The 26,541-nt window shown below is 51.7% G+C and overlaps 1 protein-coding gene across 1 annotated transcript; it reads left to right on the top strand.

Annotated features, from left to right (window-relative positions):
- Nucleotides 1-611: 611 nt before the first annotated feature.
- On the top strand, nt 612-16,242 carry GDF6 (growth differentiation factor 6). Its single transcript, XM_066990611.1, has 2 exons — nt 612-1,017; nt 9,556-16,242. The coding sequence occupies exons 1-2, from the start codon at nt 690-692 to the stop codon at nt 10,443-10,445; spliced, it is 1,218 nt and encodes a 405-aa protein (XP_066846712.1). The 5' UTR covers nt 612-689; the 3' UTR covers nt 10,446-16,242.
- Nucleotides 16,243-26,541: the final 10,299 nt, after the last annotated feature.

The raw sequence follows: 26,541 nt of genomic DNA, 5'->3' as shown, positions 1-26,541 counted from the left end.
CCTCCAAGATCACCTGGTCCAACCACCCCCCTGCCACCAATGTCTCCCACTGAACCGTGTCCCCAAGCACCACGTCCAACCTTTCCTTGAACACCCCCAGGGACGGTGACACCACCACCTCCCTGGGCAACCCGTCCCAATGCCTGACTGCTCTCTCTGAGAAGAAATGTCTCCCCGTTTCCAACCTGAACCTCCCCTGGCGCAACGTGAGGCCATTCCCTCTAGTCCTATCACCAGTTATCTGTGAGAAGAGGCCGACCCCAGCTCCCCACACCTCCTTTCAGGTAGCCGGGACTGTCACTTGCGACGTGACCCGGGGCTGGCTCAGAGCCCCCCCCCCTCGGCTCCGCAGGTGCCCCGCACCCCCGGGTCTCCCCATCAGCCCTCCCCTCCCCTCTCCCCGCGTCTCCCCTTCCCCTCCCCGACCCCACCGAGCACCCTTCTCCCCCCTTCGCCCTCCTTGGCCCTCCCTTGGCCCCCCGCCGCCGGCCGGCTCGGGCACCCAGCCCGCCCCACGGGGCGGTCCGGGGGCGGCGGGGCGGTCCGGGCGGCGGCGGGGCGGGGCGGGCCGAGCCGGGCCGGGCCCGCCCGGGTGCAGTTCCCCGCTCGGCGCCGCTCCGCCGCGCAGTCCCCGCCGCACGTCGGGCCGCCGGAGCCTCACGTCGGGCCGCCGCCCCGCCGCGATCGCTATGAATGCGAGCCGGGCCCTGCTCTCCGCCGCCTTGCTCGCCGGCCTCCTCTGGGATTTACCGTGCTGCCTCCCGGCCTCCCTCCCCGCCGCCGAGGAGCTCGCCAAGGGCGGCAGGGGCCGCAGGGCGCCGCGGTCCCCCCGGGAGAGCCGGCAGAGGCAGGGGGGACAGCCCGGGGGCCGGGCGCCCTCCAGGGCGGAGCCCCACGAGTACATGCTGTCCCTCTTCAGGACCTACTCCATCGCCGAGAAGCTGGGCATCAACGCCAGCTTTTTCCAGTCCTCCAAGTCCGCCAACACCATCACTAGTTTCGTGGATAGGGGACAAGGTAAGCGCCGACCCCCCCCCCCTACGCCCCCCCATCTCCCCGCAGCGTGCTTTATTTTTTGGGTTAGGCTTTTTTTTTTCTTCTTCTTCTTCTTCTTTCCTTTCCTTCTTTTTATTTTCCTTCCTCTCGGTGTCTTTGGGGAACTCGTGCATTTATTTTAAAGCAAAGTGGCCCGCAGCGCGAATCCCGGAGCTGCGTGCGGGACCCACGCGTGGTCGTCCCCAGATCGGCTCGGGGGCAGGGAGAAAGCAGCCCCCGATCTGCAGGCGAAGCACGGGTGTAAATGCAACCTTGGAAAAAAAAAATGAAAGAAAAAAAAAAAAAAAAGAAAAGAAAAAGCTCTTCTGGTTTATTTCCTTCTGCCAAAGAAAAGATCTCTCCCTTATCGCTTCAGCTCTAAGGCAAATAGAAAGTTCAAACTGACCGAGGGCAAACACTCGCTGCCTAAAGCCGCCCTGCTTTATCGGGATTTACCTGCGAGAGCACCGGGAAGCGCCGGGGCCGGGCTGCGGCGTTTGGCCGGGGCCGCTCCGAGCCCAGGTAGCGCCGGGCCCCGACGGGGGGGCGGAGCGGGGCTCAGCTGCGGGCTGCCGCCTGTTTGGGGCCGCATCCCGCTTGCTTTAAAAGTCCTGGATGTGGGGACAGCCCCGGGGGTGGCCGTGGATGAGGAGGACCCGGCCCTCGGCTCCCTCGGGGCAGGGGCTGCGCCCCTCGAGGGGAGCCCGGAGGAGGGAGAGGCACAGGTAGGACGGGGACAGCAGGGTCCCAGGCCTTGACCCCGCTGTCCCCAAGGCAGCAGAGATGCCGCTGGCCTCCCGGGACCCCTCCGCGACCCGCAGCCCCGGGGGGGGGGTGGGGGGGGTGGGCTCGCTCGGCTTTCCCCTCGGTCTTTTATAGCTCGGACTCAGGGCAGAGGGCGCAGGTTGCGTGCGGGTCCAGGGGAAAACAGAAATTCCCTTCCCTCAAAATGCCCCCCGGATAGCTATTGATTTATTTAGGTATTTATTAATTCGCATTGTGCCGGTTTGCGGGCCGTTAATGACAGACTCATTAAGAGGTTCTTAACGAAGGTTGCGCGTCTTTTCCTTCCCCCCCGCTTGAAGACCCCGCAGCCCCCTCCCGGGATCCCCCGGGACTCGCCGGGACCCCTCGATTTTGGCGACAAAACACGGCACCGCGCAAACCCCACGGCTCCCCGGAGCTGCAGCGGCCGCGCAGCCCCAAAACCAACCCGGATCCCTCTGCGAGCCTTCAGCCTCTCCTCCCCTACACCCCCTGCAGGGGCCAGCTCTGGCCCCCGTCCTTGTCCCCGTGTGTCCCCCCCACCCGGCTCGGGGGCTTGGGTGTCCCTCTGCGCCCCTTGGGTGCCGGGGCCGGGGGCGCCGTCGGGGCTGGGGGCGCGGGTCGGTGCCCCCGCGGTGCCCAGACGGCTCCTAGGGACAGGGGACAAGGGACAAGGGGCAGGGGACAGGAGGGTTTTGCTTTCTGCCTTCGCCCCATGAAGGTCTTTTAAAAAAGGGGGTGCGGGTGGGGGACTTTCCAGGCACAGGGTTTCGAAAGCTCAGCCTTAAAAGAACGGCCTCGGCCGCTTTTGCCCCGCAGGAAAATCGGGGGAGATAATCGAGATCATCCTATTCTTGCTAAGCCGAAGAAAGACAGTTAATTTAACAAATTTAGCTCATCTTGCTGCATGGGAGATTGTACTCCGGGGAAGTGATTTGCTAACAGAAGTCCCGGTTTGATTAAGGGAAAGCCTCACTTTTCCCCCATTGATTTTGATTTGATGTGTCACAGGCTGTGACCTTCTGCTGGACCTTCGGAGGGTTGCTTAGCATCAAGCCACTGATTGGAGTATTTCAACTCAGTGATCTAATTGAGTGTTCATGTCATAACATATCAAATATTGTCTAGTCTCCCGTAATGAAGCGGACCAGCCAATGGCACATCACCAAAAAAACTTCAAGAGAAGCTTCCGTTCCTCTGAAGTGGGAGCTGGTTTACTGCCCACCTCCCCGTGGGCTCCTAGCCCGCTTAATTGGCGAGCTGCGGTGGTGCTGCTGATGAGCAGCCTTTGCTCGGGGAAAGCGGGGCGGGGGGGGGGGGGGGAACTTGCTGTCGATTCATTTGCAGACAATATAGCCGCCCAAATGGACCCAATTAGACGGGCTGAGCTTTACCTACGGCCGTGGCTCTACCTTGTCGGCAGGGTTTGGGGGGACTGTAGCGGAATAAGGGGGCGGTTTTGGCCGCACAGCATCGCTCCCCGATGGGGTTGCACCCCAGGACGGCCCGGCCCGGCCCCAGCCATCGCACCCTGCTCTCGGCTTCTTTCTTTCCTTCCCCCTGGAGCTAATAGGATCCCTTTCAGGCTAGCTCGAGAGCCACACCACTGCCATATATACGTACATATATATATATATATGCATTTTTTTTTCCTAGCGATAGAAAGAGTGCAGAAAGTGTGGGGGGGAAGGATTTGCGATTCCCCCTTCTCCACCCCCTCCCGCCCCCCACTCGCTCCCCCTTGTTACGGTCGCAAGATCAGACAGGACCTAGCTGAATGTAGGAAAATTACTGTTGGCACATGAAGTAACTCATTAAAACGCAGATGGTGCTCTCGCTGGCCTCAGGACCCCCAGCATTGGCGCTCCACGGCAAGGCAGGACAATTAGGAGCTGCAAGGGCTCCACCAGGCAGGAAAAAAAAAAAAAAAGGAAAAAAAAATAAGGAAAGCGGGAGGGAGCTGGATAAGGCAGCCCCTAAACAAGCAAAGCCACAAGGAGCACGAACGGCGGCATGGCTCGGAACAAACCGAAAACTAAATCGTGCGAGGGATGCGCGATTTTCAGCGGGGTGTCCCTGGAGGAGCGGCACCCACGGGTGGTGGTGGGGGGGGGGGCTGCCGGGGTTTCGTCTCGCCTCCCCCTTTTTGGGGCCGAAAGGCTCCCGGAGCAGCGGGATTTTCGCCCGGCAGGGACGGGGAGACGGCAACGTGAGCTCGTCCCCTTTTTTCCTCCCTTTTTCCTCCGCCGGCTCCATCGGATGGGCTTGGGGTGCGCTGCCCTTAGGGTAGCGAGGGGGGCGAGGAGGAAGGGGAGAGCCCCCGGGCAGGGGCTGGAGGTGGTCCGGCTGTTCGTGGGGCAGAAGGAAAGAGCGTAAATCCCTCTCGGAGTTCCTCTGGTGCAACATGTTGATGCAAAACAGCGGGTTTCTGGGCGGACCGAGAGCTGCGCCGCAGTGCAATCCGCGCAGCGCCTTTTGCCCAGGCAGTGTTGTCGTTGGCAGGAGGAAAATGAAATATAAGCGGGGAAGTATTTTAATGGGGAAGGAGGGAATTCGCAACTGTTAATTATTTGGTGACCTTGTATTCGATTTGTTTGAGCCCCTTATAAAAACACTAATGCACACCAGACGGCCGCGGCGAGGCAGCGAGCAGCCGCTTCCAAGCCCAGCCGTGCGCCCGGGCGAGGAGCGAGCGCTAAAGCCGTTACCGGAGCAAACTGGGTGAAAAATGTGGGGTTTTTTTCGATGATTTTTTTTTTTTTTTTTTTTTTTTTTCCTTAGTTTGCGTTCGTTTTCTTTCGGGAATCCTCCGCGGACAGTGGCGGAGCGGGGACGCGCAGCGCCCGCGGCACAGGTAGCGCTGCGGGGTCGCTCGGCTAAGGGGTAGTGGGGGCTCGAGCGTGTCAGGATGCTCATTTCGAGCCCCATCCTACAACCGATTTTTATTTTATTTTATTATCATTATTTTTAATCCAGAAATCCCCCGGCAGGGCTTGCTAGGAGGCCCCCTTTTATTATTATTATGATTATTACGATGATTTTTATTTTTTTTAATTATTATTATTTTGAGAACGGTGGGATCGAGCTCTCCGCTTTGGGGCTGCCCAATTTCCAGCGCCCAGGGCTGGGCTGACCCCAACCGGGAACCGGGAGGCGAGAAAACCCTGAGCAGCCCCGGGCCAAGCCCGGGCAGCGGCTGAGCCCCCAGCCCGCAGCCTCGCCGTACTCGTTCTCCTCCTCCCTTCGCAGTCCTGGAGAAAAAAAGCAGCTGGTCGGAGAAATGCTCGTTCCCTTGTGCTGGAGATTTCGCGGCAGGCTGCGATCGGGAGTCGTTGTGTGCCTGAAATGCGGTTTCCGAGCGAGAGGGGAAGTTTCAGCCCTTGCTAGTTGTGGGCAGATCTGGATATTGTTTGGATTTTTTTTTTCTTCCCTGCATCCCGGCTCTTCCAGCCCAGAAATAATCCTCCGAAGCGTCCCCTCGCTGCTTTTCTTAGCTCCGAGCCCCGGGGATATTCGGTCCCGTTTCGGCGACGCGAACGAAGCCGGGAGGGGCAGGAAGACGCCGTGATTTCTCGTCGATCGAAATATTTCGGGGGGCGAAACGGTGGCAGACGGGGGGGTGTTGGTGTCTCTTACGGCAGGCAGAGCCCCTCCGGGGAAGCCCCTCTCCTCCCCAGCGCATCTCCCGCGGCGGGGCGGGCAGACCCGGAGCCCGGAGCCCCCCGGAGCCTCCCCGGAGCCCCCCGGAGCCCCCTGCGGAGCTCTCGGGGACCGGGACCGGCTGCTGGGAAGCGGCGAAACCGAGCCGGGGACCGGGGCTGCCGCTGCCCATCCCGGGGCAGCCTTCCCGGCACGGATGCTGCGAGCCGGGGATGGAAGGTAGGTTGCAGCCGTGTGCCTCCCCGCCGCGTTTTGGGGCTGGAAACAGCCCCCCCACACCCACACGGTGGTTTGCTCGGCTTTGGGTAGATTTGGGAACTCGCCCGAGGAATTCGTCCGTCTTCCCCCTGTAACTCGCCAGCCGGGCGAACGAAACGTTTCGATCTCCTCAAGCCGGTGTAACAAAAAAAAAAAAAAAAACAAACGATCGGAGCCGAGGACTTGAGAGCCGGGGAAATACCACACGTGGGGAGGCAGCCCCTTGTTCGCAGGGCTCCGAAGGCAAATACCTGTCAGCGCTGCGACTCCGCAGGCAAGGGGCAGCCCGTCCCAATTACCCGGGCTTTAATTTCCAGCGAGCGGCTGCGAGGGGTCTTTTAAAACTGCGAATGTGCTTTTGGTTTGCGAGTTTAAATACGGCTCGAAAGAGAATTCGGGAACGGGGGAAAATTCTTCTCGAATGCGGTTTTGGGTATAATTTGCAGTGATGTAAAGTTCAGATCCGAGCCCTGATGTATTGGCCGGCAGCCCGGTACCTGATCTGCCATGAAAAGGGAAACTCGGTGTAGCCTTCCTTAACCCCCGGCTCGCCTCAAAGGCCGGGCTGCCTGCGACAAAGAGGAGCCGGGAAGCCCGAGGTGCTTCCCACGGGGAACTAAAGGAAACGTCGCGGCCACGAAAGGGGTTTCGCCGCGGGGACGGCAGAGCCGCCGGCACCGCCAAGCGGGGCGAAGCCGGGGAAGGGGCGGGCAGGGGGCTCGGCACAGCCCCCCCGACCCCTGCCCCTGTCCCTGCCCCTGTCCCTGCCCCTGTCCTTGTCCCGAAGCCCTGGGGAGGGCTCTGCTCCGTCCCCCGCCGGTGGCACACGCTTAAATCCGGCGTAGCCTGCTCCTTTCTCTCTCCCCCCCTGCCCGCCCCCAATATTTTATCTTGGCCTGCAAAAATAAACAACGGCGAGTGGAAATAAGGCTAATGCCCCTTACGTAGCTAACATTCGTCTAAATTAACGCTGCGAGCATAAACACAGCCCCTCGGGGCGTTTGCAGCGACGTGTGCTTTCCCCTGCCCGGCTCTCTCCAAATAATTCAGGAACAGGAATAACAATAGGGACAGCCTCAGCTGGCCCGAGAAAAAGGCAGAGCTTTGAGCAGGGTGGTAGAAACCACGGGGTTCGCCCCAAACCCTTCTCTGCTTCGGGGGAAACCCGGAGATGCCGAGTCCCGGGTCGCACAAAGGGATGGGGACAGCCCGGGTGTCCCCTCGCCTTCCTTGTCCTGTGTGCCGGAACAAAGGTCCCCAAAGCAGAGCCACCCCTGCCCTGCTTCTGGAGGCTCCCGAGGTGCCGCTTTCTCTCCCTGATTTTTTTTTTCCGTACTTTTTTTTTTTCTTTTCCTCCTCTTTTTTTTTTTTTTTTTCCCACCCTCTCGACCGCACTGGGAGCGAGCCAGTCCCGGGTTAGGATTATGTATTCATCTGGAATTATTAGGTTACGAGAGCGAATAAATAGCGTTTATCTGATCGGATCCGAAGCCGCTTATTTGAAACAACCGGGATCCCTGCCCCTCGCTGACAGAAGAGCCGGGAACCGCCGCAACCAGCGGGACTTTTCCACCGCGGAGCTGCTGCCGCCGGAGCCCGGCTCGCGGCCCCACTCGCCCGGGGCCACCTTCCTGCTCCCGGTGGCCGTGTCCCCAGCGTGCCGTGCCACACGACGGGCCACCGCCGTGCCCCAGCCCCGCCAGGCTGCGGCCTGGGAGGGTGCCGGTGGAGAGCGCGTTTTGCACGGCCACCCCCCCCCCCGGGGGCAAACTCTGGGGGCCGCAGAGCGGAGCTGGCTGCCCCCTTGCCCCCCCCCAAAAGGGTCTGCAGAGCCTTCGCAACCCCTGCAGCAGGGACCCGCGGGGAATTTGTCCCCCCGTTTCCCTGCCTCCTAACCCACACCCCCGGCGGGGCCGCGCCGCGCTGCCACCTGTGCCCTCCCCGAGAAAGGGCTGGGGGAGGAGATTTGGCTCCGGAGGGACACGGGGCTGGAAGCAGCCCCTCGCTCCCCCCTCCAGCCCATGCCGAAAGGGGAGTGCCGAAGAGGGCGAGCATCTCCCTCGGGAACCAAACTTGCACCCCCCCCCCGCCCCCCAGCAGAGATGGAGCCGTGGCCGGTCCTAAAGCCGGGGGCTGAGGGCAGGGGTAAGGGGGCCGCATCCTAACCCCGGGGGTGGGGGCAGGGTTAAGGGGCTGCTCTGCGTCCCTGGGGGTCGCTGGGGAAGGGGAGGAGTCGGAAAGCTTCGCCGCAGCCCGGCGATGCCAGGAGCCCCCGCTGCGCCCACCAGGTGCCCCCGGCCGTGTGCGCGCAGGCAGCGCTGGGGGGGCGACAGGCGAGGAGGAGGAGGAGGAGGAGAGGGGTTTGGGGGATTGGGTCGTGCCCTCGGGGTGCACACCCCCTTCTGGCTGACCCCCCTCTGCGCCGCTCCCCAGGGCCGTTTTTACCTATCTTTTTTTTTTTTTTTTTCGGGTCTATAGAGAAGCTGTTGCCATCACCTAGGACATCCCCATCTTTCGGGGGTTGTTTCTCACAGTCCCCCCCCGGGATCCCCCCGAGAGGGCTTTCTCTCCCCGGGGCAGCCACTGGGGCAGGTTTCTTCCCCACCATCCCCACCGGAGCCCCCACACTCCATCTCTTCCCTCTCGGTGGCTGTGGGAACGCGCAGCCACGCACCGCGACTCTCCGGTGCGTAAATCCGCGCTGCTGGCCTGCGTGCTGAGCCGCACTCATTTTTACATCGCTGTGGCATGCCTGAAGGTCTTGGTTTCCATAAATCATCCCGTTGTCCCTCCTGCCCCCCCCCCCCCCCCCCCGGAGGTTCCCCCAGACCTGTCAAGTAGAGCCGAGGTTGTGAAATACACTGATTAGGAATAGCGATGACCTTTGGTATCAATAAATAACAGGGGCTGTATATTTCTTTAGGCTCCCTTTCGGCCTCTGGAGCAGGCTGGGTTTAGAAAAGCGGCGAGGGGCTGCTGAACAGAGGCTCCAGTGACACTTTTACTATTGAAATATACACAAGCTTTACTAGCTTCTGGGGAAACCCGGGGGCTTTGGGAATTTTTGTATTTGCTGGGCTGTAAACATTTTATTGGAAAGCAGCTCAGGGGAATCTGGTTTGCTTTCTGTGCTGCATTTTGTACACCCATGTGTCAAAAAAGAAGTCTATTTTTTTTCTCTTGAAGAAGAACATATAAGTATATATGTACATATGTATATATGTATCCAAGCACACTGTGGATGCTGGCTGGGCTGATTGGCCAAGGCCATGCGTGAGTAGGGGCTGCCATGTGCTGCCTCTGGTGTGGGAATGGGATCTCCTGTCTGGTGCGGTTCCTCCTCTTCTCTCTCTCTCTTCTCTTCTCTTCTCTTCTCTTCTCTTCTCTTCTCTTCTCTTCTCTTCTCTTCTCTTCTCTTCTCTTCTCTTCTCTTCTCTTCTCTTCTCTTCTCTTCTCTTCTCTTCTCTTCTCTTCTCTCTTCTCTTCTCTTCTCTTCTCTTCTCTTCTCTTCTCTTCTCTTCTCTTCTCTTCTCTTCTCTTCTCTTCTCTTCTCTTCTCTTCTCTTCTCTTCTCTTCTCTTCTCTTCTCTTCTCTTCTCTTCTCTTCTCTTCTCTTCTCTTTCTTCCCTGCCCATCCCCATCCCCATCCCCATCCCCATCCCCATCCCCATCCCCATCCCCATCCCCATCCCTCTGCCCCCCGACCCCACCTCAGGCCCAGGGGTCCCTCCGGGGTGGTTTTGGGGCGCCCTGCCCTCCCTCCCTCCCCATCCCCGTACCCCCCTCAGCTCACCCTCCCCGAGCACTCCCTTTCAATTCTCTTTTCTCCCCCCCGCAGACGACCTCTCTCCCGCTCCCCTGAGGCGCCAGAAGTACCTGTTCGACGTGTCCACCCTCTCGGACAAGGAGGAGCTGGTGGGGGCCGAGCTGCGCCTGTTCCGCCGCCCCCCCCGCGGCCGCCCGCCGCCCCCTCCGCCCCCTCCGGCCGCCCCCGTCCTGCAGCTCTTCCCCTGCCTCTCCCCTCTGCCGCTGGGCTCCCGCAGCCTGGAGGCCCGGCCGGGCGGCTGGGAGGTGTTCGACGTGCGCCAGGGCCTGCGGGGGGAGCGGCCCCGACGGCAGCTCTGCCTGGAGCTCCGCGCCTCGCCCGGCCGCGGCTCCCCTCCGCCCCGCCGCTGGCTGGACCTGCGCGGCCTGGGCTTCGGCAGGGGGACGAGGCCGCCTCAGGAGAGGGCGCTGCTGGTGGTCTTCACCCGCTCCCGGCGGCGGAGCCTCCTCGGGGAGCTGCGGGCAGAGCTGGGGGCTCCTCCGCCGCCGCCCCCTCCTCCTCCTCCCCCCGCCGGCCGCCGGCCGCCCCGTCAGCGCCGCACCGCCTCGGCCAGCCGGCACGGCAAGAGGCACGGCAAGAAGGCGAGGCTGCGCTGCAGCAAGAAGCCGCTGCACGTCAACTTCAAGGAGCTGGGCTGGGACGACTGGATCATCGCCCCCCTGGAGTACGAGGCGTACCACTGCGAGGGGGTGTGCGACTTCCCGCTGCGCTCCCACCTGGAGCCCACCAACCACGCCATCATCCAGACCCTGATGAACTCCATGGACCCCGGCTCCACGCCGCCCAGCTGCTGCGTGCCCACCAAATTGACTCCCATCAGCATCCTCTACATCGACGCGGGCAACAACGTGGTGTACAAGCAGTACGAGGACATGGTGGTCGAGTCGTGCGGCTGCAGGTAGCGGGCGGGCGCCCCTCGGCGGGGGGCCGGGGCTGCGCCTGGCGGCGGAGGGCGAGGAAGACGTCGGACGAAGAGCGAGGAAGGGCGAGGAGGGGGGCGGCGGGGAGCCGGGAGCCGCGGGGAGGACGATGGTCCCCCTCTTCCCTTCCTCCTCCTCCTCCTCCTATTCCCTTCCTCCTCCTCTTCTTCCTCCTCCTCCTCCTCTTCTTCCTCCTCCTCCTCCTCTTCTTCCTCCTCCCCTCCTTATCTTCTTCCTCCTCCTCCTCACCTCCTCCTCCTCCTCCTCTCCTCTTCCTCCTCTCCTTCTCCTCCTCCTCCTCCTCCTCTCCTCCTCCTCCTCTCCTCCTCCAATTCCTCCTCCTCCTCCTCCTAGCGCCCCACCGGGTCTCCCTTCCCGTGCCTCCCCCCCCACCCCCGGGCTTTATCTGGCCATCTCCCCTCCCTCCGAAGGTGAAGGCAATTCCCCAAGCACAAAAAAAAAAAATAACCGGGGGAGGGAGAGGGAGCGGACCGAGCCCCGTCTCTGAAGTTCCTCTGAAAAGGGCTATTTCATTTCTGCCCTCTCTCTTTCACATTCCTGCAAGATTACCGGCCACAAATAGCCTCCCCCTTCTCCCTCCCCCTCGAGGAAAAAAAAAAAAAAAAAAAGAAAGAAAGAAAAAAAAAAAAAAAGAATTGCTCAAGATTGTAATTACCAGTTAGGTTATATTTTAAGACAGCAATGAAAAAAAAACTGTGAAAAGAGCGAAGTGTTACAGAAAGCACAAGCGGGGTGAAGGGGAAAGGAAAACTCCCTCGGATTTCACGACCAAGTGCAGCAACGCGGGGACGGATCCCTGGGCAGCTCCGGATCCCTGGGCAGCCCCAGCTCGGGGGCTCCGGCAACCTGCAGCAGTATTACACGCACAAGTGGCGCTGGAAAAGGCATTTATGTCCGCTTGCTGGTCCCTTCCCACCTTTGGGCTCAGCTTCACCCGAGGAAAGCGCACTTGGAGGCGTGCCGAGCCCTTTTCCTGATGCAACTGTTTGTAGGCTCAGGCTTTCCCCCACCGATGGCCGGAGTCGTTAGCTTCTCCGGTGTCGCAGAGCTACAAATGGGTGGAAAAAGGAAAAAAAAAATAAAAAAGAGAGAGAAGAGAATAATAATATAAAATGCTAGTAAAAAGACTCGACCAGGAGCAATAATTTAAAATGCACATTTTGCCTGGGATGCACTGTTGTTCATATAAAAGTTGTAAATATTCGTTTATTTAAACAGACTGAAAAGTGCAAAATGGAGATGAACAACAGGCATTTCTTTTTTTTTTTTTAAATGTACAAAACATTATATGCACTCGAAATGTTATAATTTCTAATATTTTTAAAAGTTTATATTTGAGTTGTACAGAATTAAGCATTAATCAAATATTTCATTCTTACTTAACATTATCATTTCCTTAAAATATTATTACAAGATTTTAATTCTGTGCTAATGATGGAGAAAAGACTTTTTTTTTTTTTTTTTTTTTTTTTACTGTCTACCTCACTATAATGCAAGTATTTACAACTCTAAAGTTATCTGAGGTAAATTAATATTCAGAACATTTTTACAATACACCTTTACTGGACGATACTACAACTATTACTGTATTATTAAACTTTTTTTTTTCCAAAAAGTCAGCTTGCTTTTATATGTTCTATTATTTTGGTTAAGCAGATCTGAGCTCTCAAATGTTGGCTCCAGTGCTAAAATGCTGCAGAGCTGAGTTGGAGCAAGTGCCACTTTAAGACTTACCTAAAGCCATTCTTCCTATTCGAAGACTTTTTGTACTCTCACAAGATCTTTGGTATGTACTGGTGGCAGAAATTTGCAAGAAGCTGCATTATGATTTTATGCATTTGATGCGGTGATTTACGGTACTGTAAGTGGGAGAATGCATGAAGTGGAAAAATTCAGGCAACCGTTTGTAAATCTCATCTGTACTGGGCACGTGTATATACACTGTATTATGACGATGAGCAAAAGATAATGAATGTTTTATAAATGATATTTATTTTTTTGATGCAATGGGTAATATATTTATTAAATCTTTCCTGGTTATCTCGTAGATAATGAAGAACTATTCACTGAGTAGTTGTTTCAGTAAGAGAAGTCCCGTCCTCTCTCATGACAATGTGTGCAGAGGACGGGGTGCTCTCGAGTGCAGGAAGCCCGGGGGGGTCTGAGACCCCGTCACAAAACAAAACACCCCAAAAAAGCCTCATCTTACATGCCCGAGACCTGCAAGAGCTGCTTACCTTGCGGCAACCGTGGAACGTGTTTGAAAACAAGGTTCTTTTCATATAAAGTGGAATTGCTACCAGATCACAAGATCTGATCTTGCATGCTTTTCTCTGGCAAACCTCCTGCTTGGACTGGTGCTTGAACAAAGGGCTGCAGGACTGGGCCTGGGCGTCTGAACAGCAGCAGCTGAGAGACCTGCAGAAGAGTCCAGCCTTAGTGTCGGTACAACTTTCAGAGGAATATTTCTCTTTAGTATTTACTAGTGCTTCAAGTTCATGACTAATAGTAGATTTGGGAATAGCAGCTTTAAAAAGAGCTTTGGTTTTAAAGCTGGGTTTAAAGTGGTATTCCGGCTGGCGTGGATTTTGGTGGCTGCTCCCACCTCCTTGATCTATGGACCAAGCTCCTGCTCTCATTATGGAGGAAAGCAATGGAAAAATGACACAGAAAATCCACAACCCAACAGGCTGGAACGCGCTCTCTGGGCAAAGGTAATCAAGACACGTCGGGTGCTGTAAACTGGAAATGAACACAATGTAAAAAGCCAAGATTTTACAAAATTCACAGATAGCAAATTGATTGAAGGCTGAATGAATCACCTCTTGATTTCACTGACCAGGGAGCACAACTGCATCAGGTGTACAGACCGTGCTTTGGTTAACACCGTGTTTTTCATGCAGTTTCCTTTCAGCGTGAAGCCCAGTATGGCTTCTGTTGCAAGCCTGTACGTGGCACGCTTGGTAGCAAGCTGCAGTGTCACTGAGCTCTCCTTTCTGGTGCACCTCAGGTGTGCTTCTCGGGAGTTTGGTCAGATAAAGTCCAGCTGGGGGAGACCTAGGAGAACTCTCCTCAAAAGAAGTCCTTAAGAAGCAACAGTGAAGATTTTGCTGTGTTGGATGTGCACTGCAGAGCCCTTTGTACCTTCTCCTACATTAACCGGTTTTTAGGAGACGTCTCTGATGGCCAGAAAAGGTTTGAAAGCCCTTTTACCAAATGTCTCTGATTTTTTATCTCCTAGGAGAACGAGAAAAAAAAATACCTAAGCATTAAGAATCTGCAGTATCTGCTTTGGAGACAAACCTTTTGGACTTCACTTGCTGCAAGAGAGGAAACGCTGGCCTTGTTGAGCACGTCCTTTGGATGCTATAGCTAATGTAACATCTGAGCCCATTTTGGCAAGTCTGCTCTTCCTAAAGACGGAATCTCTCTCCATTTCCTTTTTTAGTTCTGCAATATTCTTTTGTAAAAAACTGAGAGAAAAAGCACAGTGCTGAGGAGGAGAAGCGTAAGGATACAGCAGGGCTGACAGATGGTCTTTTCTCTCTGCCCCTGTCCCACTCTCCCCCCAAGTGCTAACCAGCGAGCTGAACAAAAATACCAGTAACTATTTTTTCAGCTTTTACCACAAATACTGAAAGCCTTTGTTACAGAGAAATCCAAATATGGTAACTCAGTGGATGTGTAGCTCAGATCTCTTTGTCCTGCCAAAGTAATATGAATTTTCTTTTCCATTTCTCAACTCCCCATGCTCAAAATCATGTTTGAAAAGGGGAAATGATTTCTTTTATTATGTTGCTGGCCAGAAGAGGGAGCAGAATCTATTAAGTAGTGGGAACAGACACCAGCAGATAGAAGACAGCTGAGGTCAGTCTGCCTGGCTGTGGGATGCCTATCAGCGAGCGTTACCCAATTCATCCATCCCACTGGCTGAGTTGCTCAAACACACAAAAAAAATGACATACACTTCTCTAAAATAGAGATATTATCCAGCAGAACAATTAAATAATGAGTATTTGAATGAAAAAAGAAATGGTTTGGAGCTTAAGTCTTTTCTTTGCAAGTGCTGTTCCCCCTTTATAGACCCCAAGTTCTCTCTTACATGTATTTAGGGGGGCTATATTTTTACTTTCTTTTTTGTGTGTGTGCGGAAAAATGCTGGACCCCCTCATCCCCCACATGACCAATAGTTCCAGCCTTCCTCTCCATTATTTCATGTAGATGAGAGTTCAGTCTGTTCACTGAAATATGTAAAATTAGCATGTCCATTTTTCACACCTCAGAGTTTAACCTCAAATGTTAGCAGAGGGACAGAGTCAATGACATTGAATTCAGCTTCTTCCTTTATAATCTCTCCACCTTTGCCTCAGAAGCACATCTGAAGCCTTGGGGAAGCCAAGTGACTGAAGTTCAGGTCTGTCAGTCATCCAGAGGCTGGGCAGCAGGACAGTAGGTTACAATAGCGTGCAATTTGTTCTCTCGCATAGCGGCCATGTGCCGTGAAGGAGTTTTTTCCTCTGGAGTGGGGTTCTTCTGTCAGCATCCAGCTATATTATACCGTTAGATTTCCAAATATTTGTGCTTGTTGCTTTGCGATGTCAGGCCGGTTGTAAACTGTGGATGTTCCAGCTGTTCGTGATTGTGAGGGAGGAGAGTCAGTGTGTTACCCCTGCTGTGCTCATCAGCTGCCTATTCCTCGATGACTACAGCCCTGCAAAGTACCGCTCGATCTGACCAATCTCAGTGAATACACGTTATTATTTAGTACATTGTACAGCTGGGAATTAGGAAGGGTTCTTCCAAGGTTTTAACTGGGACTAGTTTTGCCTGCCTTCAGCCTGATGGGCCCCTATATTTGGTCACATGCTAGCATTTGGGCCACCACGAGCTGCTGCAAAATTAGTGTTTGGTTTAATTACATCTGCTGTCGACGCTCTCTCTGGAGATGAGGAGCCTGAAATCAGACTGGGGACTTTTATCCCCCCAAGACCCCTTTCCTACTAACAGCTTTCCGCCCTGTTCTTTATGAAGACTCTCAGGGGAATTTCCATCTTGCAGAGCAATTGCTTAATTAGAAAAAATACCATTATTTTTCAGAGTGACAGAATTTTAGCGCTAGGGAAGAACAAGTGAGAAGGATCCAAGGACACTGGCTTTCATCTGGGTGGGCAGGAGAGACCTCAGGTGAATACAAAAATTGGAGGTCTGGTTGACAACTCATTTCTGGGGTGGAAGTGGGAAATTGCAGGAGGGCCATAGAAGGACAGAAGGGATAATGTAAGGGCAAACTGCCAAACATCTGAGATGTCTTTACACTAATGCTAAGAGTATGGAGAATAAACAGGAAGAACTAGAAGTCTTGGGACACAACAAAGGCTACACTTTAATCAGCATCACACAGACTCTGCAGAATAAATTGCAGAACTTTAATATTAGTGGAGAGTGTAATTTGTGTGGGAAGGACAGGCAGGAGAAAAGGGAGGAGTATTATCTGACATATTATGAATGCATGGCCAGAAAGTGGGGAGAGACAGAGCTGTTGGAGATAAAATAGAGAGGAACAGTATGTCTCTACTAATGATCACCTAAAGAGGAAGAGGAGGTCGATGTCAACTTTTTCGAGCAACTACCAGAAGCGTACTGAGGATATGAGGTAGTGGTAATCAAGGGCTTTATCTAATCAGATATCTGTTGTAAGAAAAATCAAAAATAAAACCACAAAAAGCAGCAGAGCACAGACAGTTCCTCAAGTTTTTGGAATGTGTTGGGACAACTTTCTGTTTCAAAGTGTGGAGGCAGCTACAGGAGACACGGCCAGATAAGGTTGTGATAGATATGACTAATGAAGAGGAACTTCCTCAAAGGCAATTGGAGCTCATGCATTGGTGGAAAAGGAGGAGAGCAAGACCAAATGACTCCTGTAAGGCAGATTTCCACACATTCAGGGAACTGATAGGGAAGGTCCTTCAGGGAGGGGCTGAAAGGGGAGAGGAAGGAAAGAAACAGGCAATTTGGTAAAAGTCCATATACTGAAGGTCCCATAGGAAGCTATCCTGCTGGCAAGGACAGTGATGAAAGAAACCAGGGTGCCTGAGTCAGGAGCCATTTGGTTATCTGACAGCAAAAATGCATTATACAAAAGGTGAAAAAAGACATCCAGTTAGAGGCCAGTAGCAAGTGGTGTAAGAATTGGGGCTGGGGCTCAGTACTGGGGCTGGTTCTCTTCAATATCTTTATCAATGATCTGGATGAGGGGATCGAGTGCACCTTCAGTAAGTTCCCAGATGACTCCAAGTTGGGCAGGAGTGTTGATCCGCTCAAGGGTAGGATCCCCGCAGAGGAATCTGGATAGGATGGACCCATGGGTTGAGGCCAACTGAGGTTCAACAAGGCCAAGTGCCAGGTCCGGCACTTGGGGCACAACAACCCCATGCAGTGCTACAGGCCGGGGGAAGAGTGGCTGGCAACCTGCCCAGTAGAAAGGGGCCTGGGGGGATTGGTCGATATCTGGCTGAATATGAGCCAGCGGTGTGCTCAGGAGGCCAAGAAGGCCAACGGCATCCTGGCTTGTATCAGAAACAGTGTGGCCAGCAGGGCTAGGGAAGGGGTTATACCCCTGTACTCAGCTCTGGTGAGGTTGCATCTTGAGTACTGTGTTCAGTTTTGGGCCCCTCACTACGAGAAGGACATTGGGGTGTGGGAACGTGTCCAGAGAAAGACAATGAAGCAGGTGAAGGGTCTGGAACAGAAGTCCTATGAGGAATGGCAAAAGGAACTGGGATTGTTTAGCCTGGATAAAAGGAGACTCAGGGGAGACCATATAGCTCTCTGTAATTACCTCAAAGGAGGCTTTAGTGGGGTGAGGGTTGGTTTCTTCTCCCAAGCAACAAGCGGTAGGACAAGAGGAAACGGCCTCAAGTTGTGCCAGGCGAGGCTTAGGTTGGACATTAAGAAAAATTTATTCACTGAAAGTGTTGTGAGGCATTGGAACAGGCTGCCCAGGGAAGTGGTTAAGTCACCATCCCTGGAGGTCTTCTAAAGACACATCAATGTGGTGCTCAGGGACGTGGCTTAATGACAGACTTGGCAGTGCTAGGTCAATGGTTGGCCTTGATGACCTCAGAGGTCTTCTCCAACATAAATGATTTTATGATTCTATGACTAGCAGAAGAGAAAGGCTAAAGTGTAAAAAATGTGAAAGGGGACAGAAAAAATAGATAAGAGAAAAAGAAGAAAAAAGATTATCACTTCAGGATGAACAAAGGATGAATGACAGGACAGGCTGAAGTGTGACGCACCTTTGTGAACAGAGCTTGCCTGATACTAGAGGCTAAACACTCCTAGAGCTAGCAAGGGAACTGAAACACAGACCACAGAAAAAAAAAATGAAAGGACATTTGAATTAAATGTACATAGTCAAGTCCTGATGACGGTTTCTCTGGTATAATTAAAGAGTCAGCCACAGCCATTTTTTGAAATACTAAGAATTATATTTAAAAATATGGAAGAATTATGAGTTACCAAGAATTACAGATCAGCCAGCCTGTCTCAGCTATCCCAAATACATTGAAGAATACTGAAAAAAAATGTAAAAACAGCACTGTGTGCTTCATAACTGCAGAATGATGATGTGATAAAAACAGCTGACATGAATTTATCCAAGACAAATCATATCCAGCTAGTCTAATTTTCTTTTCTGATAAGAGTGAAATGGAACTCAAGCACTTAAGAAAATGGGTTTCCAAATGAACTTGCTACATTAAAGGGGTGGTTTGACACAAGTACAGTCAAATGTGGTAGAAAGAAGTATAAAGTATTACATTTAAGGAAAGATAATCTCAAGAAAAAGATGCAAAATCTGGCCAGAAAGAATCTGGTCTTTTTAGTGGGATGGAATCTGAATGTGAGGTAACAAATGATCCCGTTGCCCTGGATATTCCAGGATAAAATAAGTGGGATGATAAATATGGGAAATACTCCGTAGAGCTTTGGATTGTTTAGGAGTCATGCAAAGTCCTGTGCGTAGTTTTAGAACATGAATGATTATGTTCTTGCAGATCACTTTCTGATGTCTTCTGCTGGCTGCTGAAAGAATGACAGTTGGGCCCGGTGATTTTATCTGGGCATGACAAGTGGGGAGTGTGGATAGCTCATGGCTCGCAGACCAGGCCTTCCTCCCCTTCTTTCTCTCTATGCTCTCAGAAATATTTTCAAAAATGACTACCTGGATGGGCCTTACTCAGTTCTTGGCCATCAGAAGAAGAAGCAGCACGGCTTCTGGGGGCTCAGTGTACGGAGAGCTGTCTGCACTGTCACAGCACCTAAGGTCTTTTCATCATTAGCTGCCTGAGAACAAGGAGAATGGATGCCATGGCGCTCCTAAAAATCCTGCTAAGCACTCATCTGCAATTAACTCCCTTGGGAAATACAGGCCTGGATTTTGCAATTTAAAATGGGGAGAAGGGGATTTATTGCAATGCCTATTGTGGCACCTCGACTGGACAGTCCTCCTGCTGGGATGTCGTTAGTGGAATAAATGTCTCTGGTAACTTTATGTAAGGCATTCTGTTTAGTACAGACAGCTGAATGCTTCAGGGTGAGACCCTTTGTTTGCTCCCACTCTAGTGGAGTCCTGTGCTTGGGAAGAGACTCTTGTTGCTACCATAAAACTGACAGTGGCTTATGGCATGACAGCAACGTGCAATTCTGATGGGCTTCTGTGCATTCAACAGACAAGATCTACTGTTAACACCAATACTGTCCATAAAAGTCCCAAACCTCAGTTTCCCAAAAAACAGTAATCTCAACTTTCCAGTAGATGTGCTGCACACAACACTGCCATGTACTGTAGCTGACTCCCAGACACTTTTCAGAGATGGGATTTTGTTAATTTGGCATCACTCTTCTTTTTATCATCTACTATTGACATTTGGCCAGATGAGGATCTCTGAAGAGTTTTGTATGCCATTGTGATTGGCCAGATAAAAGCACACAGAAAGCTCTGATACTTCCTGAACCAGAAATCCTGCAGGCTCAAGAGGAAGCACCCCTCAGATGTGTGTGCCAGCCCTCGGCACAGCCATCAGCTGGATGTGGAGTACCTGCTCTGTTCATATACCCATTCACACATGTTCCACCACTGAAGATCAGCATCCACGATACCACAGGCTCCCCAGTGTTAGCTGATTTGTCCTGTTATTTTAGTGAAATAAGTATCTATTGGAACTGGAATGCAGTTAAAAGTATTCCTGTCCCTTTTTGCCAATACCTAACACCAAGCTGACTCTCTTCATTAGCGGTGCTGAAGTTGTACTGACCCTTCATTATTGTTTAGTTGCTGTTTCTTTTTGTTCTTAGAAACTAGAGCGTCTTTGAAACAACGCTATTTAACCCAGGATGTATCTCTGCCAAAGGCTGGTCTGCTGAGGGACAAGGCAAGCAAATTCACCACTGACAAAACAGGCAGCAGAGCCACCAAACAGACCAGCTATGGCAAATCTGGCTGAAGGGTTTGGGGAGAGAGAGAGGAAATAAAGAAGAGGTGTTCAACATTAAGGACTTCTCAAATATTTCTGACTTTCTTCCTAGTGAGGAATGGGACTCCTTAGGAGAGGGTGAATGCCTGAGGGAGTGAGGCAGATGGGATCACCCTGGGGCCATTACAAGCATGCCAAACAGTTTGAAAATAATCAGATTTTCTTGGGAAAACAAGCAAACAAACAAACAAACAAACAAAATCAACATCCCTTTTTCTGTATTGCATGTGGAATTTTCCTTTGGCCATGTCGACGTGTCCTAGCGGCTTGTTCATGTGAGGAGGAGCCATCTTCGTGCACAAACGTTTTCAGAATTTTTCTATACCGCCAAGCACTATAGCATTAGAAATTGCTGAGGCATCTACTCTTTGGCTCCCTTTTAAGTGCTGCACTGTTACAGATGTGAAAGAGCTAGAGCAGCCTTGAGAAAGCCTGAACAATGCACTCCTACGCACTGTGCTTTGTACAGCTCGATAGCACTAGTGTGTCTGCTGCTTTTTCATGCTCTGGGCCCTGCTCTTTCCACTCTGCCCAGTCTTTAGGACAAGGTTATCAGTGAGAAGGTGGAATTTGTTTCAGATGCCTTCACCTCCCTACATCTTTGGTTCTGCTCTTATTTTTTTTGCTCATGGCAGAGCCTCACCAGAAACTCCAAGGCATTTGGATTTGCAGCCATTTCAGCAGGAGGGTTTTGTTTTGTGCGAGGAAGTATATGCGTTCAAACTCAAAGCAGATTGTTTTATGCAGTGTCAAATTCTGTGCAGATGGAACATGATATGATATGTTGAAGCGGGATATATAGCATATGGCCATAATTCAGGGAAACACATTTCTCCAGCTGGATACCTGCTATTGAGTTGGAAAACATGTGTCCTGCATTCTGGTAGGCTTCTGCCAGAACGGCGAGAGGACATATAAGACAGGTCATTCCTGGTATTGAGTATCAGCTGGTGCTTACATCTATCTCACTGGTTTCATAGTGCTGCTCACAATTAAGCCTCCTGTAGTCACAACAGGCAAAGTACAGCCCAACAAAGCTATTGCTGAGCTCTGCACCCCCAGGTGCACGTTCAGAAGCCAGCACCTGCAGACAGGCTGGGCTCCTTAGCAGGGCTGTGACTTTGGGCTGGCATTGCCATGCCTTGTCCCTCTTGTCCCCAGGGGAGGTGAAGTACACAGTGCCCACCTCTTGCTCAGTCTGCGACCCTGCCTGGCTCTCCCATCGCCTTGTGAGGTACCGGTGGCATTTCTCAGCATCCCTGGGCTGGCAGGATCCCGGCTGCTCGCAGCAGACCTATTCCTCGAGGAGAACAGGCCCGTGGAGAGGCGAGCTGTAAAGTGACTTCAGCTGTATTAATCATCAACTTCTGCCTCCTGCCAGGCAGAGGTAGGCTGTGCGTGCAGTTCCTCCTGTGGTTCAACTGCTAAATACCTCGTGGTCAGGCTCATGAGTAATCACCTGCCTCAGCCTACTTTTAAATAATGAAGCGAGTACAAACCATTGCCCTGGAGTGATCCGTCCCTTTCAGTGCTTCCATTCCCTGCCTGCTGGTCATTCGCTCGGCTCCCTTGCACCCACCCAGGCTCTGACACTGCTCTGCTCCATTGCAGCCAAGCACTGCTAGTCAATAACCATCCCTGCCCTTTGCTCAGGTTAACAACCCTCTCGTTTCACACCCTCCCCTGTGCTTTTTCTTTTGCAGGCTATGTTCCTTGTGCGCTTAGCTTTGCTCTCCGGACCTTGCACAGCTCCTACCCAGTCTCTGTGCTATGGTTTCACAGGGCACGGTCCCTCAGCCCCTCCGGTGATGCTCTCTGCTCTTTCTCCTGCCTCTCTCACCCCCTGTTGTGGCTTTTTCTGTGTTAGCATCAGCTCCCAAATCTCTCATTTTCATAGCTATAAAAAATTCATTTCATTCAGGAACACTGTACCCTTGAAATCCTGCTAGTTCAATTCACCTTCCCCCAAGTGCTAACCTGGGAAAATAATGACAGCAAAGGTAAAGAGTGATTCTGGTGTGTAAAAAAAAACTTTTTTTTTCCCCTGGTGCATTTTTGTTTTCTCATTGTTGCATAAAAAATAGCTACATTTCTTTTTTATGTTGGAAAGCTCTCCCTAGAAAAGATAGATTTCTAAACAAGAACAAAAGAGATTTTGCTGTGGGAAAAGTATCATTGAAACACTGTCACTGTTGGTATTAAAGAAGATTTTGCAAGGATGGAAGTGAAATCCCACATTCCGTGAGTTTCCATCTCTATCTTCTCCATTTTTTTTCTCCCACCACCAGTACATATTTATTTTATTTTGCAGAGCCCAGACTGGCCCAGCTTGGCCATGCTGCCTTTCCTGAGCACTCTGGTGGCTCCTGCTTGACCTAACCTGACACAACTTGCACAGAGCAACCGATCCCCTGTTTTCATGAATTCAAAGAGATTCCTCCTAGAAGGCGGCAGAAAGGGGAGAAATATGTACGTGACCCCAGGGCAGACGGAGGTGGCTCCCTCGGCAGAGACCTCCCCAGCAGCTTGGTATTTTGCTGATGCAGATAGCCTGTGATGTGTCCCGGTGTAGCAAGTAGTACGACTGCACTGAGCAGTTCTAAAAGTTTTTTTTAGATTGCAATGAGGACTGAAAACAGTAACACAAACACTGCCCAGCACAGTGTGTGGACATTGCAACATGCTTTCTGCCTCTGCACGTTGCTCTTTGCAGCAGATTCAGTGTACATTCCTGTGCACAGGTTCCTGCGTGCTTCTTGCTGTAGTATTACAAAGATGGGGGTCCACATGCAACAAGACATTAGATTTTAAAATGCTATTTTTATTATTAACAAAGATAAATGTAAAATTATGTATATATATATGTGCAGATATATAAAGGAACAAGTAGAAATAAATAGCAGAGTCCTTATGCTCTGGATTTGCAGTAATCTGTGCAGGGAGGAGAGATAACACAATGTCATGTATGTGACCAGTATTAGCTCAACAGCACAACTCCAGTTCTGAATATTGAGCTCTGCAAGCAGGGAGGTTTAGACTGGACGTTAGGAAGAATATAATTACGGAGAGGGTGGTCAAGCACTGCAATGGGCTGCCCAAGGAAGTGGTGGAGTCCCCATCCCTGGAGGGGATGTGTGGACATGGCACTGAAGGACATGGTTTAGTGCTGGGACTTGCTATTTCAGGGTGATTGTTGGACTTGATAATCTTAAAGGTCTTTTCCAACCTAGGTGGTTCTGTGATTCTGTGAAAGCAGCCAAAGAGGATGAGCTATGCCTGCTGGAAAGTGTGGTGTGTGCATCTTCCCTCATGTGCTAATGATGTGACCCTGGGAATAAATTGGTTGCTGGGAGATTTCCACAGGTTCCTGCACACCAAATGGTTAACTCTGATGCTGGCAGCTACGCACAGCCCTGAGCAGCTGAGGCCAGGTGCACAAGTGACTTCAGGATCTTCAGCTTCTGTGTCCCCAGACTGACATTTTCTTCTAAAAGTTCTGGATTTTTAGCAGCTTTGGCACTCAGTACATTTGGTGCGTTGAGCTCCCTTAAAGCCTCTTAAATTAGGGCTCCCCAAATCAACTGGCACTGGATTTGTTCATGGGGGCTGCTGATATCTACAACCATTTTAACCTCTTAGCACCAAGTATGAAATCTTTCACCTGGAGGAGGGTTCCCAGGAGGTGAAACACAGGGTTGTGGTGAGGGCCAGCAGACAAGTCTTGCATGATGATTTGTACGAGGCTCAGCTGATGGCAGCAGCAAGGTGGGTTCATGGCCCCTGCCTTAAGTGGGGAAGTAAATGCCATTACTAAGCCAGAGAGGAATTGAAGGCTTTGATTTACTTAACCCTTGCAGCAGAATAGTGCACAGCAGTGTTGTGGCAGGGAGAAGATCTACTTTTGCAGGTGAGGGAGTATCTGTAATCAGGAGGGCACGTAGATGCTGCCGTCCTCGGGAACACGGGGAAGCCCTGACCCAACACCTTGGGAGGACAGAGCTGGATGTCCATACCCACCAAAAATGGACTCTGATTAAGCTCTTGGTGACAAACAGTGTTCATCTTTAATGACTGAGAAAGTACATTAAGTGAATAGTTGACAAGCAGTCCAAACTTTGGACAGCTCTGTCTCTCTTCAGCCATGTGTTTGTGATAAGTAAATAATACTTAATGGCCCGCAGTAACTCGGAAGACCTAAATATTTGGCTGCCTGTGTATTTCTCAAAAAGTTCACTGATTTTAAAAGGTCACACAAATGTAACAGCTTGGCCCAGATGTGAAACCAGAGCGACTCCCTTAGCACTGTGGAGCAGCAAGCTGCTGGTCACCTTCGGATGCCACAGCCCTTGCTCATTTGTTTGTCTGATGGGCTGCATACAGCGATTTCTTCTAGGCAGCTAGTGAGCCCAGGACACATTGGGCTGTATCATCTATATGGTCTCTGGGGAAAGAAAAACACGGGTTTCTTTTTTTTTCTTTTTCGTCTCCAACCCCTTCCTTAATGAAGAAGTGGTCCAGAATGAGTCTGAAACAAAGGTCTTCATGCTGGCTCTGCGTTATAAAGCAGCGGGGAGGATGCTGTCATCTCGGTTTCATTGGTTATATTTTGGCTGCTGTGTGAGCCAGACAGGTAGGAGTGAAGGATGGAGCTGCTGGACCTTGGCTTTCCTGGTGCTGGTGTCAGGTATCCCCATGCATGCAGTGCCCTGAGGGTGACACCACCTTTCACTGCCAAGTTGCAAGAGAGATGTCCCCTGTGCAGGGCTGTAACAGAAAAACAGCACACCACAGCATGAACCAAGGAGTTTTACCTCCATAATCAGAACTTAATTCCTTTTGCTCTATGGAATTATAAAGATCTTCTTTCAGGCAGGGTGTCTGAGCAAGACCACATGAATTATGCCTCTGCTTCCCTAAAACAGCAAGAGGTGAAAACTACACCCACCTTTCCTTACGGAGGTGGTTATGTGAGCAGGTGAGTCACTGACAATCCGAATGCAGTTCTGGTGTGATCATCCTTCTCGTATTTACCTTGGCACGTGGGTTCAGACAAAATGCCAGAGTGCAAAACCAAGACACAGATAGGGAGCTACTGAATCTTCTGTTTAGTTTAGTGTAACAATTTGAGAGGAGAAACTGGGAGATCTCACGCATGGTCTCTGTTGGCCTGAATCCACGGCTGCTTGATTTACTGCAGCTGAGGGTCTGGCTCTGAGCTCCTTTCTTCCTGCATAGATGTAGCTGTAGTCAAGCTCGCTGGTATGTGTCTGTGCAGATGGGCATCCGATGCAAAAGCCAACAGACAGCGATCAGGGGAGTAAAGTTTAAAGCAAAAAAAAATGTAAGTATTCAGCTAATTCATGCTGTAAGCCCATGGCACCAGTGATCTGCACCTGGTACCTCAGGATGGTCTCATCTCAATAACCATGGGTCTTGATTTAGATTTTTGCACTGCTTCCCCTGAGTCTTTTCCCTCCCGTCCCCTTGCAACTAGCCCCAAAGCCTCCGTGCTGACTTGGAGGCAGGATAGATGTGTCCTGCAGGTGGCTTTCACACACATCCCGCTGGTGAGACCACATCCACCTGCTTCAACCTCAGACCGGTTCCATGCAGCCTCTCCTTTCAGCTGTGCATGGAGGAGGGCAAACCCTTATCTAGTGTATAAAGACAATTTCTTCTGCAGGGGATGGAGTTTGGAGGAGCCATGAGATTTACAAGTGTCCACAAGATTTACAGGTTTTACAAGGAGGGGACAGCTGGCATGAAGGACACATATTCTGCCCCCAGATGGAGATCTCACACACCAGCACTGGGAGGACCTTCAGATATGCAGTGCACTACAGGGTGTTTCACGTGCCGGGGAAAGGGAATGTTAGCTTGTATAGTTTTTCTGTAATGTTTCCCATGTGTAACAGTGCAAGCACACTGCTGTGATGCCCAGATGAAAAAAAGGAAAAGAAAAAAAAAATCTTGTTTAGATTTCTGCTTTCATTCATTCTAAATTCTTCTTGATAGCCAAAAACCATGTTCAAAAATTTGTGAGTTTATTTCCAGCATGATGGAGCCTTCTGCCTGCACAGACCACTGCCTTCCTCTCCTTTCTGTACAGTCAATTATTTGATCCCAGGGAAGCACAGAGCCACTCATCATGCTGTGTAAGGCACTGTATAACACATCTCACCGGCTCCTCCTGGTACTAAATAGTTTTTTTTTTTATCAGTGAAACAATGTTTTTCTGCTCACCTCTTGGCTCTCCCTCCTTGGGATAGAAGCGCGCTGGAGTTTTACCTACTGACAGAAGTCGAAGGCTTCGTGCTTTAATGTTTATTTAGTAAAACATTTTACATTCCTGGGGAGATACCAGCCTGTCATTAATGGATTCTTGGCTCGACGCCAGCAGCTAATAGTTTTATTGGTCCTCAAGCACAGCTCACTGGTTTGGGTAGCTGCGCTGAGCTGCCTCTTTCTTTTCTTCAGCTCCGACCCAAGGAAGGGCACCGATGGAGGGACAGCGTGGGGGC

The sequence above is a fragment of the Anser cygnoides genome, chromosome 2 (assembly GCF_040182565.1).
Source record: "Anser cygnoides isolate HZ-2024a breed goose chromosome 2, Taihu_goose_T2T_genome, whole genome shotgun sequence".
Taxonomy (NCBI): domain Eukaryota; kingdom Metazoa; phylum Chordata; class Aves; order Anseriformes; family Anatidae; genus Anser; species Anser cygnoides.
This window is presented reverse-complemented; position numbering and strand designations above follow the sequence as displayed.

Bases quoted from the DNA above. Each gene is read 5' to 3' on its own strand.
- GDF6 (XM_066990611.1), top strand. From the start codon at position 690: ATGAATGCGAGCCGGGCCCTGCTCTCCGCCGCCTTGCTCGCCGGCCTC. The intron at 1,018-9,555 runs GTAAGCGCCGAC...TCCCCCCCGCAG, and splicing joins TTTCGTGGATAGGGGACAAG to ACGACCTCTCTCCCGCTCCC.